At 49.9% G+C, this 19,475-nt stretch overlaps 3 protein-coding genes across 4 annotated transcripts; 2 read left to right on the top strand and 1 right to left on the bottom strand.

Annotated features, from left to right (window-relative positions):
* The first annotated feature begins 121 nt into the window (after positions 1–121).
* RFNG (RFNG O-fucosylpeptide 3-beta-N-acetylglucosaminyltransferase) lies at positions 122–8,094 on the top strand. The gene is made up of 8 exons (XM_009815886.2): positions 122–559; positions 1,432–1,480; positions 1,978–2,080; positions 2,472–2,625; positions 3,634–3,722; positions 3,813–3,978; positions 5,336–5,421; positions 5,655–8,094. Exons 1-8 carry the CDS (start codon positions 122–124, stop codon positions 5,719–5,721), a joined length of 1,152 nt encoding a protein of 383 aa, XP_009814188.2. The 3' UTR covers positions 5,722–8,094.
* Positions 8,095–9,186: 1,092 nt separating this feature from the next.
* On the top strand, positions 9,187–12,694 carry DCXR (dicarbonyl and L-xylulose reductase). The gene is made up of 8 exons (XM_059828044.1): positions 9,187–9,256; positions 9,341–9,438; positions 9,576–9,730; positions 11,016–11,058; positions 11,378–11,477; positions 11,641–11,705; positions 11,799–11,916; positions 12,398–12,694. Exons 1-8 carry the CDS (start codon positions 9,199–9,201, stop codon positions 12,499–12,501), a joined length of 741 nt encoding a protein of 246 aa, XP_059684027.1. The 5' UTR covers positions 9,187–9,198; the 3' UTR covers positions 12,502–12,694.
* RAC3 (Rac family small GTPase 3) lies at positions 12,687–18,151 on the bottom strand. 2 transcript variants are annotated; one of them, XM_059828042.1, is made up of 6 exons: positions 18,089–18,151; positions 15,673–15,744; positions 15,257–15,399; positions 14,589–14,692; positions 13,919–14,078; positions 12,687–13,801 (listed from the first exon to the last, which is right to left on the bottom strand). In XM_059828042.1, the coding sequence occupies exons 1-6, from the start codon at positions 18,121–18,123 to the stop codon at positions 13,671–13,673; spliced, it is 645 nt and encodes a 214-aa protein (XP_059684025.1). In that variant the 5' UTR covers positions 18,124–18,151; the 3' UTR covers positions 12,687–13,670. The 2 variants fall into 2 exon arrangements, with proteins under 2 accessions (XP_059684025.1, XP_059684026.1); XM_059828043.1 differs by having other exon boundaries at positions 14,589–14,651; positions 15,282–15,399.
* Positions 18,152–19,475: the final 1,324 nt, after the last annotated feature.

Raw genomic sequence — 19,475 nt, 5'->3', positions numbered from 1 at the left:
GCCGGCCGCTGCCGCGCGGGGGAGCGGCCGGGCTCCCGGCGCCGGCCCGCCCGGAGCCGCTGCCCGCCCGCGGGGCCATGAGGCGGCCGCGCAGCGCGGCGGGGGCCCGCGGGGCTGCAGCATGAGCGGCCCCTGCCTGGGGCTCCGCAAGGCCGGCTTCCTGCTGTCCGTCAGCGCCGCCGCCCTCCTCCTCCTCCTGCTGCCGCGGGGGCAGCCCCCCGCCGCGCCCCGCCGTCGCCCGCCGCCCGCCGCCGGGCCTAGCGGGCCTCCGCCGCAGCGGGCGGGTCCCGGGGGGAGCGGCGTGCCCGGCACGCGGGCGGGCTCGGGCGGGGAGCAGGGCGGCGGGCCGGGGGCCGGGGCCGGGGCGGGCGGCCGGGGCGGGGGCCTCGCTGGCAGCCCGCGGCCTGCGCGGAAGGGCCGCCTTGGGCCTGCCGGAGGCTCGGCCAGGGAGAGCCTGGAGCTGAAGGACATCTTCATTGCGGTGAAGACCACGAGGAAGTACCACAGGAGCCGGCTGGACTTGCTCCTCCAAACCTGGATCTCCCAGGCGAGGGGACAGGTGAGGCTTCGCCAGCGGTCTGGGAGAGGTGGCTGGGAGCCTCCTCCCTCTGTTTTCCCGGGCAGCCGCTGCACTTCCTGACCGAGTTTTCCCTTGTGTGTGTTAAAAACATCTTTCCTTGTAAGAGTGGGGAAGGTTGTCTTGTCTAAATAGTTTGCCTGAACCTACCTCCAAAAGAGTTAATTGTTGATTAAGCTAGTTACTTGCAATCTGGGATCGGTGGTCCAAGCAGAAACACTTTGATGACTTCTGTATGACTGTGGAAAATACTACATGATAGTGAAAGATCCCTAGTGCTGATACATCTAAGCCAATATTTTGGACTAAGTAGTTCTGCAGCTTAGGTTTTTCCATAGAATAACGTAGAATTTGTTCCCTTGTCTGGGAATTTCAGTACATTCAAGCATATTAACACAATTTTGTCCAGCAGTTGGGACAAGACAGTGTTACCACTTGGCACTTTCCACCCTGACTTTCATTCTTTCCTTTTAGCTTGCTTAACAGCTGTGGATGACTCCTAGCCAGAGAGAGGAAGTGAAGTTGCAGAGGGAGGTACTACAAAAAAAGACAGTCATTACTGTCTGGAAATTGGTTGTCTGTACCCTGAGATGAGGAGAGTAAAATCTTGGATGCTTTACTGACATGAGACTCTTCTGGCTTGCAATGCAAAAACTTATCAAATAAGGCAAGGGCTGAAGTTGCTGGGGTTCCCTCCACCACCACTCCCCACCCCTCTCCAATGGCTACTGTGAAGTAAACTAACAAGACAAAACATTCAGAATTCTGACTGCAACTGAGTGAAGTTGAAATTAGTTTTTGAAATTCTCAAATATGGACACATCTTTCTCCCAATCCATTTTTGTCTCCCACAGACATTTATATTCACAGACTGGGAGGATCGGGAGCTACGCCTGAAAGCAGGTAAGCTATGTAGCGTAGGTGCGTGCTGTCTGTTTTAACTGAGTTTTGTTTCTGTCATACTTTCCCTAGAAGTCCTTATTTCATGCTGTGCAAGCAATTAGGGAAGTTAAGATGGAGAAAACGGAGAAAACTTCTCCTTTCACAGGAGAATATGCTGGACAAGATGCCTGGAACTTCCTGAATACTGGGTTCGCCTTTGCACCCACTTCCTTCCTGTTAGTAAGCTATCTGGTCCAAAGTTATATTAGGTATTTCCTTTGCATACAGTCTCATGGCGCTGTGTACATACCCTGCGCTCACACATTTTAATGTACTCTACAGCTTGCATGCCGTATGCATAACCCATGAGCCCTGCCTGTCCTGCAGTTTACTCTCCACATGTGCACCATATGCAGTTTAGATGTACAGTATTAGTGCCAAATGTGCACTTCTTTTGTAGTCTTTTTCGGACGACACATGCTTCTCAAACCTGAAAGGGCTGATCTTTATTTTTGTAGGGGATCATATGATCAACACCAACTGTTCTGCTGTCCATACCCGGCAAGCTCTCTGCTGCAAGATGTCTGTGGAATATGATAAGTTCCTGGAATCTGGGCAAAAGTAGGTGAAACATGTTGTTCTGATTGACTTTGTTTCTTGCAGTTCTGTGTTCACAGGAAACTTGAGTAACCTTCTCTGCTCCAGTAAGGAATGCAGTATTAGCTAAAACGTGGTGATGGGCATAGGGAAGGGAGCACAGCGTGGAGCAGTGTTTATAAACACGCGTCATCTAAAAGGTGGAAAGGATGATAATCTAAAGGGGGTTATTAATTTCAGCCTCTTTCCAGAATTAGAATCTGTGGGTGCTTTCGGCTTCCAAATTCTGTAATTCAGGACAGTGGGAAATGCTTTCTGCTCCAAGCCTGAAAGACGTTAAAACCCAGCTGTTAACCTATAACTCGTTTCTTTGTCACTGCTCTGCAGTAACTTTCTTACTTTGTTTTGTTTGAAGATGGTTTTGCCATGTGGATGATGACAACTATGTGAACCCTCGGACTCTCCTGCGTCTCTTATCTGCCTTCTCACACAGCCAGGATGTCTATGTGGGTCGACCAAGTCTGGACCATCCCATTGAAGCAGCTGACCATGTCCAAAGTGATGGATCAGTAAGCAAACTTTGCAGTTGGTCTGAGAGACATCCTGACCTTCTAAGCTTTTAAAACCTTTAGAGTTCCTAGTACTCCTCCATAAAAACAAGTGATTTAATCTGCAAGCAATGAACCTGGCACTGGTCATTTTCAGAGACAGGGTGCTGGGTTAAATGAACCTTTGATCTGACCTCGTATGCATATGTAAAAATAGTTTGTCTCCTGGGTGCATGTCTGTTTCTCTGCCTTTACTCACTTGTGTTGGTGATCTCCCTCACACTGAGGTGAGTAGGCCCTCCCCACCTTGACTCTTCCTTTAGTGGTTTTGGGGGGAGTGTTCCTTGGTTTAGGGTGTCGGGGTTTGGGTTTTTTGTTTGTTTGTTTTGAGAGCAGTATCACATTGTCACCATCTTGAACCAACCTCAGATGGGTGACAAAGGCTCTCTGGGTATATAAGGCACTTCCAAATACTGAGTGGTTACTAGGTTTCCAAGAAGTGGAAGCAAACATATCTCAGTCACCAGATAATGTGCTAAAGGACAAGTCCTCATCAGGTCGCCCATATTGACAGGTCTAAAGATAAATTAATCCACTGTCCAGAAAGTCAGTTATAAAGCAGCTTGTTAGGAAAAACTCTGCACAACAAAGTAGTCTCCTTGGACATGGAGCCAAGTGACTAATGGATCACCTTTGATTTCCTCAGGAACACTGTGACCCTTGGCTAGAATGACCAGGGGACAGATGGAATTGGGTAGGAGCAGGACTATAGTTTCCCATTTCATGTGTGCTACCTCAGTTGTGCTAATTTGATGGTTTGCCTGCTGTCAGTTCCAGGAGAGTTTCCTTTGAGAGAACAGCTAGCTGGGCTTTCAGCAGCCTAAAGAAATAGGAATTAATCTGTAGTCTTGTTCTGACTCAAGTGCAGTATGTGATACCCAGTAGAACCTCAAGTTCCCTTCCCTGCCCAGCCAAATGGAAAAAGCTGATTATCAGTAACTACTGTGTGTTTTTCTTGTTACCCTTCAGAAGACAACCGTGAAATTCTGGTTTGCCACAGGTGGAGCAGGATTCTGTATCAGCAGAGGTCTTGCCCTGAAGATGAGTCCCTGGGCCAGGTAAACACTGTTCCTAGTTGAGCTTCATCGATATGTGTTTGGTAGGCTTTAAAGCATATTTCATCTTGCCTCGTACACGCTGTCTCACAGCCTAGGTAATTTCATCAGTACTGCAGAAAGAGTGCGTCTTCCTGACGACTGCACTATTGGCTACATCATTGAAGGGCTGCTGGAGGTAAAGCTGCTGCACAGCCCATTGTTCCATTCCCATCTGGAAAATCTGCAGAGACTACAAGGCGAGTCTGTCCTGCAGCAGGTAGGGCTAAGCCTCATGTCCTGTTCTTATAATTACACCTCAATCTCTGATCAGAAAGAATACTCTCCATAGACTTAACGCTCTTCAGCAAAGAAGGATGTCTGCAGACTCGCTCAGAGCTGTGTCCTGTCCAGTTCCTTCAAAAGTATACTGTCACCCTAGCCAATTAGGTCATATAGCTGTCCCCTCTTTCGGGGACACATTATCCTACATTAAGCCTAACTATGGTGTTCCCCATCTCCTTCCAAAGTCTGACTTTCCACGAGTCATAGAAGTAGCAAGTGTCAAAGGAGGCAATATTTAGTTTGCCTGCCATGTAAGAAAGTATTTCTGTCTTTGCCTAACAAAGTCTCAGTCTTAATTCATGCTGTTCAAAAAGACTAGTGTTGCAGCTATAGCAAGTACCTCTTCAATAACTAAGACATAGTGAAATGTTTGATCATTTTTAAGAATAACTTGCCTGAATTTCAAGAAACTTAATCAGTGTTTCTTGGGAAAAATAGTCTTTAATTGCTGGGATACCTTCTTACTCATGGTCAGTAGATGGAGCTATAAGGCTATCCAGGAGCTTTGTCTGCCTCTAACTGTTTGGCACCGTGAAAAAACAGGAGCGTGGTTTTGCCCCTACAAACTGCTTGGTTATATTTTCCTAGCAATTGTATATGAGGCAGCAGAAATGTACACTTGGGGCTAAATTCCAGCGTGATGCAATCTCCTTCATGTTAGTGAATTTAACTGTAAGCTGAATACAGCCTTTTGTTGGTGACCATTGTTTCCCTGAGACTGTAACAGCTAACCCAAAATCCATGAAATCTACAATTAGAAAGAAAATACAAGTCGTTTGGTACCTGGCACCTGAAAATTTCTTAATACAGTGCTTGTGTGGATGAACAGCACCGAATTGGAGTTCCAGAGATCTGAATTTTGTTACCAGGTTTATCACACAGCAGTCCTCTGCATGCCATTTAACATCCAAATGTTTCTGTTTTCCCTCTGTGCTAAGACACTACTTACTGCAGACTTCAGGCAATGTCTGGCAAGGATGGACATGTGTTATTTAGTGAAGGTATGGACATTAGCAGGTCTAATGCCCTTACAAAGCTTACAGTCGTAACTCATTTTGTCCTTCAGGGCAATGCAACTTTCAGCTCCTTTGTTTATTCTCTCATATGGCCTTTAGATGAGGACTGTTCAGTGCCAGTATTGCTTATGTCAAAACTAACCACTGTTTTTTCAAATGTAATCCACTGTTCAGATCAGACAGGATCCTTGGAGTCTTTCTTCACACCTCATTAATAATCCGCTCTGGTTTTCTGCATTAGTGTTAAAATTTCTGAATATTTATTTGCTTTTACAGGTAACCCTAAGTTATGGGGACCCTGAGAACAAACACAATGTTGTGAGTGTGGGAGGAGTGTTTGGCCTTCAGCAAGATCCAACCCGGTGAGTGTCCACTTCCAAAACAAGATCTCCCTGCCTTGTTCATGTTTATCAACTGTAAGATGATCAAACCCACTAATGGGGTTATTTTCTCATGTCAGCTCTTGTCGCTGTGCCAAAGGCAAGTAGACCCACCCTCTCTGCTCTGTTAGACTGCTGCACATTCAATGCTAGTACGTTCCTTGTATGGAGAATTCCAATCTAATGTTTTCTTTCTTTTTTTTTTTCCTTCATAGATTTAAATCTGTCCATTGTCTGCTCTATCCTGACACTATTTGGTGCCCTGCTAAGAAGATGTCATAATTCTTGACCAGTCGTTGACACCCGTATCTTACCTAGTTTGCATAAGACAGGAGTTGTGGTGGACTTTTTTGTTTGAGTTTTTTTTGTTCTTCTCGGAGACAACCAGAGGGATCTACAAAGGAGGTAGACAGACTCTACTTAGAAAAGCAAGAAGGTGTGGTTTGTTCAGCTGCAGCCGGGGACATTCCAAGAAGAATCTACTGTTAGGGGCTTTCAAAGGCCATTGTCTTGAAGCTGGAGTGCTATAGCAGACTGTAGTCCCCATGGTGACAAGAGAGGGGAAGTTTTAACTTGTCTTTCTTGGGAACACAATTAATTAAGAGCTTCTGTGGCCTGCCATATTAAGCTCCACCTGTGGGCTGTTCGTAAATACCAGAAATCCTGGAATCATGAGGGTAAACAAGGCTGAAAGCCTTTATCATGGGAAAACCCTGTGTAAGGGTAAGCTTACTCAGGACTGGATAAGAGTTACTTACAATGCACATTCTCCCCTGTAGTCCATGTGTACCTCCCATGGAGGTGATTGTCAGACTTGGCTCTCTTACCAGCTGAATTGCAGTGGTTGTTGATGATGGTGATCTGCAAGGTCCAAAGCTATTCCCTTGATATTTGATACTGAAGAAATATTTGCCAGACTAGATGATAATAATTTCTCCTGCTTTGCCCACAACAGGTTGTGTGAGCTAGAGCATGTGCATTGGCTGATGAAAGACGGCCTGTTTCTGAAGTTGTGCTGTTACCTTTTGCTGTCTGTGAGGGAGGAGGAACGCTAGATAGCTGTAATGCCCTGAGGAAGTTTTTGATGGTATTGTTTGAGTACCTTTAATTGTATGACTGTGGTTACTCCACTTCAGCTTCTTCAGATAATCTTTTGATTACCTTAAGGACTAGATCAGTGCTTATTTTTACTCCTTAATGTTTCAATAAATAGTTCATGCTGTCACTAAAAGGAGACTGCACACACACAAAGGCAGAAGTTCAATGCTGTAGCAGTATCACTTGCTGTTGCTTTTTAAATGAAGTAAGCTTAGGTTTGAAAGTTGAATAAATGGGGGTCCGTATGTTTACTTTTCTGTTAGCCCAAACTTTGGCTATGTGCAATCCCTACCATACATGAAGAACAGCATAAAAAATTGCTTTGCAAAATCACTGTTTACTCTCACAAACTCTTCAGAAAATACTTGCTGGTTTAGTGCTAGAGTCTGAGGCTAAATTAAGGGGAGAATAACAGAATGATATTGTACAACCTGGAACTATGATTAACAGCTAGAATGTGGACCTAGCAAAAGTTTCAGATTTCTAAACAGCTGTGCTGAGCTGTACTGGGGACTTCAGCTAGTTGCTTAACTTCCTGCCATTTGAAAAGTGGTATAATGTAGGCAAACGCCTGCAATGTATGCAAGTATGAAACTTAGCAGAGGTGTCAGCCTCCTGAAATACACGGTTCCCTGTACGCTATTTTGAACACAAACCTTTCAGCATTTACCTGGGTACGTTGTCCTTGCTGCATGATTTTAGTTAATTCCACTGAGGAGCAAACAAGCTGACTGCTACTTGCTACAGTCCTGCAGCTCATTCTTAAATTTCTCCTTTTCTTCCTGCCTACAAAGGTGACCATGAGGTATGGGAATAGGAATGCTGCAGGGAATCGGATCAAGGTCCAGCTAGCACAGTGGCTGTTCCGTAACAGGTATACCTGTAACACTGACAGCCTGTTACAGAAAACAGGATTTGTGGAATAGTAGGTTGTGGTATGTTCTGCCTCTTTATTAGGTCTTCTGCTCACTAGAACTGAAGTGTCCTATGGTGTAGTGTTTTCTCATTAATAGCTGTGGAGATTCCTGGTATGTATATAAATACCTATTTTTTTAACGCTTGTTAGTTCTTGTTTTCAACTCCTGTAGCAGAAAGCTGTGAAATTTCATGAGCTCTTAATGAGATTTTGTCTTCAAACACTTATTCTGAGCTTTTCTGTTGGAACTTTTCTTCCTCTTCCACTGGTAGCAGGCTCTTGTAAGGTATCTCAGACAGCATGGACTGGGTAGTGATTGTGTGGCAAACTGCAGTTCCAAAATGACAACACTTTGTATGAATGGCAGCAAAACTGAGCAGTAGAAGATTCACACTGTAGTCACTTGTCGCTCTAAACTAGGTGAGCCAAAGAGACAGCATACTCTAAGCTGGTAGGTTGTTTATTAAACTGAAAAAGGACCGCATTCTCCTGCATGGCAATACAGGACTGTTCAATCTGTTCAAGCTTTTAAGGTTTCTTGTGTTGACAATACAGTAGGCTGTGTGGATATATCAAGATGCAGCTCTTTAATCAAATTACTGTCTCATACACAAAGCGATTCTACAAAATAAATATTTAAATACGGCAAAGGCTGTGTTTTGTCATGTTTCTTGACACATTCTCTATACCAAAAATGGACCATAAACCCTGTAATGCAGAAGACTACAGCCCCCTGTCAGACTGTCGTGATGCCAAATGGCCAAAAAAGCATGTGAGTTAGATGGCTTGGATGTGGCAGAGGAACAAATGTGGCTGAGAAGAATCCTTGCAGATGACAATTAACAAAGTAAAAGAATTGAAATAAGGAATAAGATAACTGTTGTAAGCTTGTCTCAGCACTTTCCTGTTCTGTTTCTGTACCTACTAAATATGCCACAGGAGTTCTTAAATTTAAGAGTCCTCAGAAAGCAATGTCTACTACAAACAGACTTTGTAGTTAATAGGGTGCATAATTGCCTGTGCTGCTCTGCTGTTACACAATGCCAGCTCTGACTCAGGAGTTGGAACGGCTATGCTGACTATCACTGGAAGTAAACTGCGGTGCAGCAGCTTTATGTAACCTCTTAACTATCTCTAGCCTGTTCTCTTGTGCCTTCCAGCACATTGCTGCTGTTGCACAGGTGCTGTGCGAGAAATCCTGTATGCCTATGTCCTCAGGCAAGTGGAGCCCAGGTACTTGCAGCCGATTTTTTAAGCAATGACTACCAGGCTAGGGCTGCCTACGACCTTTATCAGCAATTTCAAGTGGGCGGAGAAGGCAGGTCTTTTCATCATCTGGTACAAAGCCAGTTTTTCTGTGGTCTCTCACTATGAAACTTTACTGAGAATCGGAGCCAAGAAAGTTCATCTCTGCATGCCCGGCTCTTGCTGGGTGAGCCCAGAAACGGCTTCTTGCTGTGGCCTCCCGGGGAACTAGGGGCTGCAGCAGGGCGGACCTGCGGTCTGCCCCCCTTGCAGGTGCCTTGCTTGAGAGGCGGCCGGCTGCGGGGCAGTTCGCTGCGCAGCGCCCGCGGCCTGCGGCCCACCCGGCCGGACCGCCATCCCCCGGCTGGACCGCCATCCCCCGGCCGGGGAAGCGGGGGGAGCGGTGCGGCTGCCCGCCCCGGCCCTATCAGGCCGCCCCGCTCCCGGGCCCCGCCCGGCCCCGGGCTGCGGGCCCTCCCAGTCCGCAGTCCGCCCGCGGCATGGAACCGCGTCTCTGCTTCCGCGGCCGCCGGGCCCTGGTGACTGGGGCAGGCAAAGGTGGCCGGGCGGCGGGCCGGGGGCGCGGGGCCGGGCCGGGGCCGGGCGGGGGCCGGGGCCGGGGCTGACGCCGTCTCCCCGCAGGCATCGGGCGCGCCGTGGCCGTGGCGCTGAGCAGAGCCGGGGCCCGCGTGACCGCGCTGAGCCGCACCGCGGCGGACCTGGAGAGCCTCGCGCGAGAGGTACCGGCCGTCCCCCCCCCCCCGCGAACGCCCTCCCCTGCCTCGGGACAGCCCCCGCGTCCCGGGCAGCCCGGGGCCGGGCCCGCCTCCTGGCTCCCCCGCGGCCCCCCGACCCACGGCGGCCGCCCTCGCCGCAGTGCCCTGGCATCGAGCCCCTGTGCCTGGACCTGGCCGACTGGGACGCCACGGAGGCGGCGGTGGGCGCGGCGGGGCCCTTCGAGCTGCTGGTGAACAACGCGGCCGTGGCGGTGCTGCAGCCCTTCCTGGAGGTGACGCGGGCGGCCCTGGAGCGGTGAGTGCCGCGGCCTCGGCCTCCCCACGCGGCCGCCAGCGGCGGCTCCGGCCCGCTGCCCTCGGCCGTGCCTGGGGCCCGCGGCCGAGCGGTGCCTTCCCTCGGCCTTAGCAAAACCGCTAACGTCAAAAACTGTGGCGCAGCTCTGCAGCAGTTGGTCTCTTGCGAAAGGAAGCAGTGGCGCGTAGGCAGGCAGATAGACGCACGCACGCTTTCAGACATGCCTAACGTTCCCTTTCTCAGGGCTTCGTTGGTTGTTGCGTCTTACGTCTGCTTTCTTTTCTTTACTGTGTTTTAATACCTTACATAATCACCTTTCTCCCTGTAAACATCAAAAGGAACCCACCTAAAGCACTGACGCTATTCCACACTGTTACTGAGAGCCACAACCTGCAATTTCACCTCTTAGATGGTGGCGTGCACACACCACCCATCCTACGCAGGAGAGAGGGGCACCTTTTGCTGTTAATCCAGCTCAGAGCTTCCAGCCTAGCTCCAACTCGGTCTCTGTTAAATTGAAAGGCAGTTGTCGGTAAGACAATTCAGATACAGAGGAGACAAAGCCAGGTAAGGGAGTATAAAACTGTCACAGTGGGAAATTAAATGTGCTTACTGCGATAACATGACATCTTTTTTTTCCTCAAAAGATCCATAGTTCCAGTTGGGGGTAAGCTTTAGGATACAGGATGTGGTGAGTCTGCTTCCTTCTGAGAAGAGGGGTCATGCTTTGTCCCTACATTAAGAATGGCTATTGTGGTTCTATAATAAAGGATTCATTTGTGACTAGAATATAAAATGTATGGATTCTGCTAAGACCATTGTGCAGAACTAGCAGGTACAAACCTGACCAAGGAAGGATTATGTGTCAGACATAAGAAAAGCTGCTTCTACCCATCTTATAGCAGATTTATTTGCTCTTTTAAAGCCTTGTGAAGGGTTTGATTGTCCTAAGAAGAGTCACTGGCTGAGGTCCAGGGCTCACGGTTTAAACATTAATAGAGGAACTACATTAGTCTGCTAAAGATCGGAATCCTGCTAGGAATGTGAGGATGCATGAGCGCACCTCCCTCCCTGCACACTAAATAGCTTAAATCCAATGATCGGTTTATTGCTGAAAGCGTGCCTGATCATTCTTGCTAGCCAGTCAGCTTGGCATTTCTGTTCTAGAGTATCACCACCAGTGCTTCTACAATACCAGCAGCACTTGTCCTCTGCTGCTTCCCAAAACAACTGTCCAGCCTGGGCTGCAACCACTCTGTAACTTACGAATTTGATTTATTTGTAGGTCTTTTGATGTGAATCTTCGGGCTGTGCTTCATGTCTCCCAGGTGAGGAAGAATTGTCACTGCAGTTGTCTCCATGAACAGCAGTGACCAGGTTGCTCTCCACAGCAGAGAAAAGTGTCCACTGTGGGGGCTAAAGGGACTGTAATCCAAAGTTAACCCGACAATATGCGTGTACTGCCTCTTCACTCTCTTGCTTTGGACTCTCCCTCTTGTAAGTGGGAGGCAGTGAGGACTTACTTCCTCTGGATGTTTTTGCTCCTTTCGCTATCGTAATAGCCCAGCAAGATTCCTACTGAATGCAATAATGATTTCTCCTGTTACAATTCTGGCATCCCCCTTTTTTTTTCCTTCCCCCCCCCAGATTGTTGCTCGGCAGATGATTGCACAGGGCGTGCCAGGTGCTATTGTAAATGTCTCTAGCCAGGCATCTCAGCGTGCTCTACAGGATCATGCCGTTTACTGTAAGTATGTGTAACTTCAGCAGTGCCCTTCTCATTTTTGACTAGCTGGAGACCCACAGCCACCAAGCTGCTGGCTGCCGGTTCTGGGCACTGAAATACTTCTGTGTGTTCCAGACCAAGTCCTATGCACCTAAATGCCTCCTGTTCTTCCCTTCTCTTGAAGGTTCCACAAAAAGTGCTTTGGATATGCTGAGCAAGGTAATGGCAATGGAACTGGGACCCCACAAGGTAGGATTCTTTCTGAGAGAAAGCATGAAAGCTGAACCTGAGCATTTCCTCTCAGAGCAGTCTGGTTAGATTGTTCGTTGCTCTTGGTCCCAGATTAGGGTGAACACTGTGAACCCCACAGTGGTTATGACTGACATGGGGAGAATTAACTGGAGTGACCCTCAGAAATCTGCTGCTATGATTAATCGGATTCCGCTGGGAAAGTTTGCAGGTCAGTGGTGTAGATTTGTTGCCAGGCTGGGTTCTTTTGTTGTATCCAAGCCTCCCCTCTAATTGACATCACAGCCATAGGTACCTTGCTGCTTTTGTGGGCAAAGTCACAACTCTGCTGAATGGCTGTGGTTGAATTCCTCAAGCATTTGATGAGGACAGGGCAAGAATCAACCTTATCTGCCCTCTTCTACAGCCTTCTCATCTTAGGAGAAGTGAAATGCACTTTATGGTTCATAAATACGACTGGGAGGGGAGCATAGGTGCTTGCTGTGAACTAAGTATCATTTGATCACAACAAGGACTTTTTGATGTCCGGCTCTTGGCCTCACTGTCCTGTATACTGCATCAAGCACAGTTTGGGGGTGGAGATACTTCCCTGCTCCCATTACATGTAGAGGTCAAAGGCATACCTTTTGGGATGCTTGTTTTTCTAGTACAATTTGAGGGGTGCACCAGATGTTCTCTGTGTTTGATTCCAGAGGTGGATGATGTGGTGAACAGCATTCTCTTCCTGCTGAGTGATAAGAGTGCTATGACAACTGGCAGCTCACTGATGGTTGATGGGGGATTTCTTGTCTCCTAAGATGACACCTGCATTTCACACCTGACCTTAATTTTCAAACTAGTACTGCACAGATGTAAACTGCATAGAAAACAATGACAGAGACCCAGTCTTGCTGGAGAAGAGGGGCAGCAGGGCTGGAACCTTTATGAGAAGTGAGGCAGAAAATTACCTTTAGAAGGCTGCTATATAATAAAGCTCACGTACGCCGTCATGGAGAATGTTTATTGCACCAAATAAGGTTTTATCTTGTCACTCTACATGATGATTAGAAATTGGACCTGTCTTTCTTCCAACCCTATTCCCCCCCCACAACCCTTCAGAAGCTCTCCCTGTTCCATCCAAATCCATAGAGCCCGCCTGCACTTTCAGTGGGAAGGGAAAGAAGAAGTTAGCAGACTCCTCATTGCTTCCTTTGCTGTCTTTAGTAGAAAAAAAACAAAACAGAGGCAACAACCACAGCCCTGCTCTGCAGAGACTGGATTTGGGGGGGGGAGGCCCTGCTAAAGACTGATGGGGGGGAGCAGCACCACGCTGTCCGAGGGTGTGCGCACACGAAAAGGCAAATACATTGATTGCACAGAGCTGTTTCACTGAGTTTGGCTAGTACCCGATAAAGCACCTAATGATTAGTTCTTCAGCTTCCTATCTCATTTACTTCCACCCCTTCTGGGGCTGGTTATGATTTCTTTAACAGTCTCAGGCACGTATCTGCTAGAGCACCAGTTTGTTAACTATTAGCCACAGTAGGCTGGGCAAGGAGACCCTACCACTCTCCCAACTGCTCCTGTCATTCAGCACCACTGGTATCAGCTCCCTCCCCACTCCCACAAGGATCTTCACCACCTGTTTCACCGGCAGGCTGAAACCAGGTGTTTCCAGGACAGGATGGATGTCCCAGCCCTTTCAGCTTGGTGTTCAGGAGAGCCAAAACAGCCTGTTGCCCCAAAGAGCTACCTTGCCTTCCCCATTATTACCTCCCCTGGGGGCTGTACAGCCCTCAGCTAGTCTCCTGTCCCCACTGCCCCTTCACATCAACACTGAAGTTAAATCAAAGAGACATTTAAAAAACACTGACTTCTTACATGATGAAGGGCCCTACACATCCCAGCCCCCTCCAGAAACACCCAGCTAATATGCAATCTGTCAGAGGACGACAACATGCTGAGCCAGCACCTAGGCCACAGCCCTCAAAACACGGTACACTTTTTGCCGGGCTTCTTCACGGGCGGTGGGCAGAGCACAGCCCGGATGGCTTCATCAAACACCGTCTTCAAGCCCCGCTGCGTCAGGGCAGAGCACTCGAGGTACTTTACCGACCCTAGGGGAAAGAGAGCTCCAGCTCAACCACTCCAGTCCTACCAGGACATACTGTCCCTCACCCACTCCAAAATAAAAAGCTCAATGCCACAGAGATCTGCCAGCACATGAGACTTACCAATCTCCCGAGCCATGGCCAAACCTTGGGGGTAGGTGATCGGGGCCAGTTTCTTATCACGTAACCTTTCAATGGTGTCCTTATCATCCCTCAAGTCCAGCTTGGTGCCCACCAGGATGATAGGCGTATTTGGGCAATGGTGTCGGACCTCAGGGTACCACTGAAACAGAGAGGCATGGTAAGAAAAGTAGCTATAGCAGTACATGCAACCATGAGGATGCATTTACTATTAGGAACAAGGTTTTTATTACTATCTGACATGGTGGCAACACCTGAACAGGATACTTCTGCCTAAACAGGATACTTCTGCCTACAGTTCTGAATATGCTCTCCAGGAAGAGATTGGTGAAAATGTAATAATGAAGGCACTGAAACATGGAATCATGACAGACACTGCCAGCCAACCCTGCACACAGTGCTTCCCTTAACTGCATTTCAGCTTCTAGGACATCCTTTACCTTCTTTAAGATGCAGATTCAAAAAGGCAAAAACTTAGCCAAAGAAGTCATGAATAGAAAGTAGGCCCCTCTTAAAACCTGGAGACTATGACCTTTCCTTATCAAAACGCGACTGCTAGAAATTTTGGGCTTGTAGGTGTGGTGCTGGGTGGGGCAGGGGGCTTCACTGGTTACTCCCTTCCACTGTTTCACCCAGAAGGAGAATACTTTACCTTGGCTCTGACATTCTCAAAGGACGCTGGACTCACAAGGGAGAAGCAGATCAAGAAAACATCCTGTGCAGAAACAAGAGGGTCAGCTGTGTAGAAAGAAACAGCTAGGCATAATAGAGGGAGGGTGGAGTGGGAGCCTTATAGAGGACAACCTCCTCCCACAAGGATGGACTGTGGCTCTAAGAAATTTTTCCCCATTAAGGGTGCTAAACTAATTCAGAGAGGGAAGGAATGGACTTTGAGTGTATGACTTCATCTTTTGCCAATGCTGGGTTCTGCATGTTAAGAGCCTGCGGCCACAAGTACCTTAACAGTGCTATGGGCTTCACCCCTGGTGGGGCCATGTAGGAATTGCTACAGCCAAGGAAACACTACTAGTGCAGCCCAACAGTGAGCTGTGCCACCAAGAGAGAATGGGAATACGGAACGTGGCTTAGCCGCACAGCAGCCCCACATCATTCCTTTCACTTGAGCCTCCCTATGGCATGCATAACTGTTCAAACACCATTATGAAGCAGGGACTAGAATAGGACAATCTCTTAGGAGAAATTCAGCTGTGATATTTCTTAAACAACCAGAGTTATAGCTGCAGGAACTTAGACTTTCCTCAAAGGAAAGAAGCCTGGCTGTCCTTGGGAGCCTCCCTGTCCCCAGGAGGAAGCAGTTACAAGCCAGTCCAAGCCCACCACTCACCGTCTGTGGATAGGAAAGAGGTCGCAGTCGGTCATAATCCTCTTGCCCTGCTGTATCCCAGAGACCCAGGTTCACTGGCTTTCCATCTACCATGACATTGGCAGAATAGTTATCAAACCTGCCAAGTAAGAGTCCCCATCAGTGACAATCTTGTTGCAACCCACACATCTCTTTATACGAAATCCAAGGGGGCAGTGACTCAGAAGACACTACAACACAGTTCCAGTGGGGACAGTCTGCCCTCCTCACAGACACAGCCATACCACTGGCATCCTCCTCATGTATGAAGTTCATAGTCTGATTTGGGACAGCCTTCTCCTCACCGACAAAACCTTTTACGGACACGCGCGTACAGGGTAAAAAGCAACTGAAGCCCAAGGCCATTACTCACACAGTGGGGATGTATTCTCCAGGAAAGGCATTCGTGGTGTAACTGATCAGCAAGCAGGTCTTCCCTACAGCTCTGCAGAGGATAAGAGTGACAAGCATGAAGAAAAGTACAGCAGAAAGCACTGTAAAACTCACCCTTTCCCCACCCAAAAAAGAGGTTAGGTAAAAAGTTATCATGTGAGAAAACAAACCTGTAGCAGGCTAGAATTCTCTAGCTGTCAGGGACCAGGCCTGCACTCACAATGTGCACCTTGCCTGAGCACTCACCTGACCTGCCCTCTCCCACTCCTTTTCCCCACCCATTCAGCCTCAGCAAAACACCAGGCAAAGTATGTTTGTTCCAGGAGCCAAAAGAGAGGGAATAAATGAGGGTTCTGTGCTGGGCTCAACACATCCATAATAATCTAGCAAAATGGGTAAACAGTGAGGTGAAAAAACGTGCAACAACACAGAATTATCCAAGCTCCCTCAGATAGAGGAATTCAATGTCAAGAAATAAAAAGGGGGAAAAATAAGTATTTCTAAACAAAAATGAACTTTAAAATTGACCACTGTCAGTTTGGAAAGAGATTTTGGCATCAGTGTGGATCACTGAAAATATCAGCTCAGGACTTTGCTGAAGGCAGGTGGGATTGGTCAACGCAGTGGTGGCAGCTGGCAGGGGTTGGGCCTGGTTGGCAATAGTGTAAGCGTATGAACTTTAGTTAGCCCTGGAGGGTAAGGGAAAAGCTTAGTTTTAAGAACAGAGGAGTACTAGGAGTGTAAGCAACCTATTTATCGCTGTGAAAGTCGTGAACTGCAGGGAACCTTCCAGAGAAACAGATCGCGAGTGCCAGTGACAGGGAAAGCTGTCTGTTAGGTGCCTGAGTGAAGCTGAATAGCCAACAGAGATGGGTATCCTCTACCCAATTCTGTAACTGGAGTGACATAAGGAAAGACTTCAGGAGCACGAGAGAGACCCCAGGGGACCCCACAGTCCTCCATCAGGATGACACAAAGCACAGCGAGAACCACTACAGTAATCCACCCAGCTTTTCTCCTGGATCATGTCCCTTCTCTTGGAGAACAGGGAGGTTGTGTAAGGAACCGCTACACTGACCGGCCTGACTTTCCTCCTGAACCGCGACCTCTCTCCCACCGAACAGGGACGTCATGTAATTCACAAAAAAACACATATATCTATGATTAAAGTGTTTTGGTATCCGAGTTCATTTAGTCTCTGCGCTGTCAATTTGGTCTTAAAGCAAAACACAGGACTGCGAACCTTCAGCGAAGGTCCATTTCCAACATGTTGTGCTCCCCGTTGTTGCTCTCCCCTCCACAATAAGGCTATGCTGTTTTGGTGGGTGGCTCTCCCTCCTGCTCCCCTCTTTGGCCCCTACAGGCTAGAACCTGGAAGGCCTCACTCCAAAGGTGTATTTGAGGGGGTGGCATGCATGGGAAGGTGGCAAGACCAGTCCCTACCTAAGAGCAGTTCACATTTAGTTCTCCATATCTCAGCTCTGCGCTTGCTGTGGTGATCAGAAAAGCAAACAGGAATTACAAGGAAAAATATGCAGGACAAGCTAGGCAAAGTTACAAAGCTCCATAAATCTACCGCATGCCTGCATCTTGCATACAGATGTGTTCTCAGAAGAAGGCATCTAGGAAAAGCCTACAGAAAAGAGCAAGAAGGATGACAAGAGGCACACGGTGAAATGAGAAACAGCAACGTATTTCACCTTGGAATGCAAACAACAAAAGGAGGTACAAGAGAAACCTGTGAACATCAAGATTTTTAGGGAGTACTTTGTGATGAATCATGCTTGTACGACCAAAAATAGCAAAATACTGGCACCTAATAAAATAACGAGGAGACGGATTTAAAACCCAAGAAAAGGGGGTGTTTGTTTTCCAGGTGGTACACCACTCGATGCGAACGGAACAGCGCGACGCCAGGGCGGCCCAAGTTTATGAACTGAAGAGGGAGCGGGACGCGCTGGGCAGGACGGCCACGGCCGCCGCCGCCGCCAGGCCCCGTCTCCCGCCCGGCCTCGGCTCGCCGCCCCGACGCCCACGCCGGCGACCGGGCGCGGGGCAGGGCCCGCGGCCCCGGCTCCTCGCCCGGCGCGTCTCTCCCCAGCGCCGCGGCGGCCCCGCAGGTGAGGGGCCACGGCCGGCGGACCCCGCGGCCAGGCGGGCGCAGCCCCGCCGAGCGCCCGCCCTACCCCGCCCGGGCCCCGCGGCACTCCGGGCCGGGCCGGGCCGGGCCGCGCCTCCCGCTGGCGGAGCCGGCTCTCCCGGGCCGCGGGGCGGGGCCGCGCCGCGCCGGGCCCTCCCTCCCTCCCCTCGGCGCCGCCGGGCCCGGGCCCGCTTTGTGCGGGCTGCGGAGCGGCGCGGCGCGGCCCCGCCGCCGCCCGCGGCCGCCGCGCACTCACCCGTCGCCCACCACCACACACTTGATCGCCTGCATCTGCCCGCGATGGCGGCGCCGCCGCGACTCCGCCGCAGTGACAGCCCGCGCGGGCGGGGCGGGGCCGAGCCGAGCCGAGCCCAGCCGAGCGCGGCCGAGCCCAGCCGAGCCCTGCGCCGGGGGCGGGGCGGGCGCCGCGCCGCTCAGGCACGGCTGCGGGCCGGCCCCGCCGCCGGCGCTCTCCCGGGGGCCACCGGTCGCCCCCACGGCGGGCGCCGCAGGCGCAGCCGGCGACGGCGGAGCCCTCTGCAAAGGGCGTTGGAAGAGAAAGGCGGAGCGCAGGGGCAGCGCCCTCCTCCGCCCCCCGCAGGCTCCAGCCCCCCTTCCCTTCCTCCAGGCAGCCACGGCCCAGCTCCCGCTCTACCCCGGCTGCTGCGGCATTCCCGCCCTGGGGGGCAGGTCACTCGCGCGCTGCCCCTTGAACAGCACCGTAGGGCTTGCTCAGAAACGTGCAGGGGAGCAGTTCCGCGCCGTATGGGCACCTGCTCAAGGAGAAGCTTTACAAGCTGGTTGCATTGTAGCTGCAGATTTCACTACCGTCTGACCAGAGTTGCGGAGGAACAAAGACGCAGCAGCAAAAATCCTGCGTAAAGATGACTTTGGGATTCCTCCACCTCTCCCAGTACTCTGCCAGGAACAGAGGTAACTCGTGTAGCGGTACTGCCTCAGAACAACAGGCTTTGCTTTTCCCTTACCTCCTGGTCTACAGCACTGCGCAGCACACGCGGACTATCTAGCTGTCACCACAGGCTCTCTCCTCTCCTTGTGACTGGGGCACAGGTTCCCAGCCTCTTTGCTTTTGCCTTAGTTCAGAACCAAAATCTGTAGACACACTTAGCTTATCCACCTGTAACAGCCTCTTAGCACCAGGACAGACTAGCAGGATCTTCATGAGCAACGCAGCAGCAGGCCCCTCCCTCCACATCAGCCAAACATCCCGCTTGTCACTGTCCAGTATTACGGCAAAATGCAAAAGCTCTTTATTAAAAAAGCAGAGCAAAACCCAGTATGAAAAATCATGAACACAAACCAACCAGTCCACACAGAAAGTTTCATTGTCCAGTTGCCTCTTAAAACACGTACCGCAAGTTCATTTATCCCAGCACAGACTCCCTGGAGAAACTAACAGGAGGCTCTCACACCGCTGTCCTGACAGAGGTCTCCACTTTCTCCGATTCAGACCCTCACATCCCTTCCCTTTCTCCACACCACACGAGGACTTGTGTTGCCATGAAAAGGAAGCACCTTCTGCCCTTTGCGCTCTGAGCAGCAACTCCCCAGTTGGAAGAGTCAGAGGCGAGTCAGAGGCATCGCTCCTCTCCAGGGTAAGGCCCAGAAAACAGCACTCGGCT

This window comes from Gavia stellata, chromosome 22 (genome assembly GCF_030936135.1).
Source record: "Gavia stellata isolate bGavSte3 chromosome 22, bGavSte3.hap2, whole genome shotgun sequence".
NCBI classification, from domain to species: domain Eukaryota; kingdom Metazoa; phylum Chordata; class Aves; order Gaviiformes; family Gaviidae; genus Gavia; species Gavia stellata.
The sequence above is the reverse complement of the archived record's forward strand: the minus strand, read 5'-3'. Positions and strand labels throughout refer to the sequence as shown.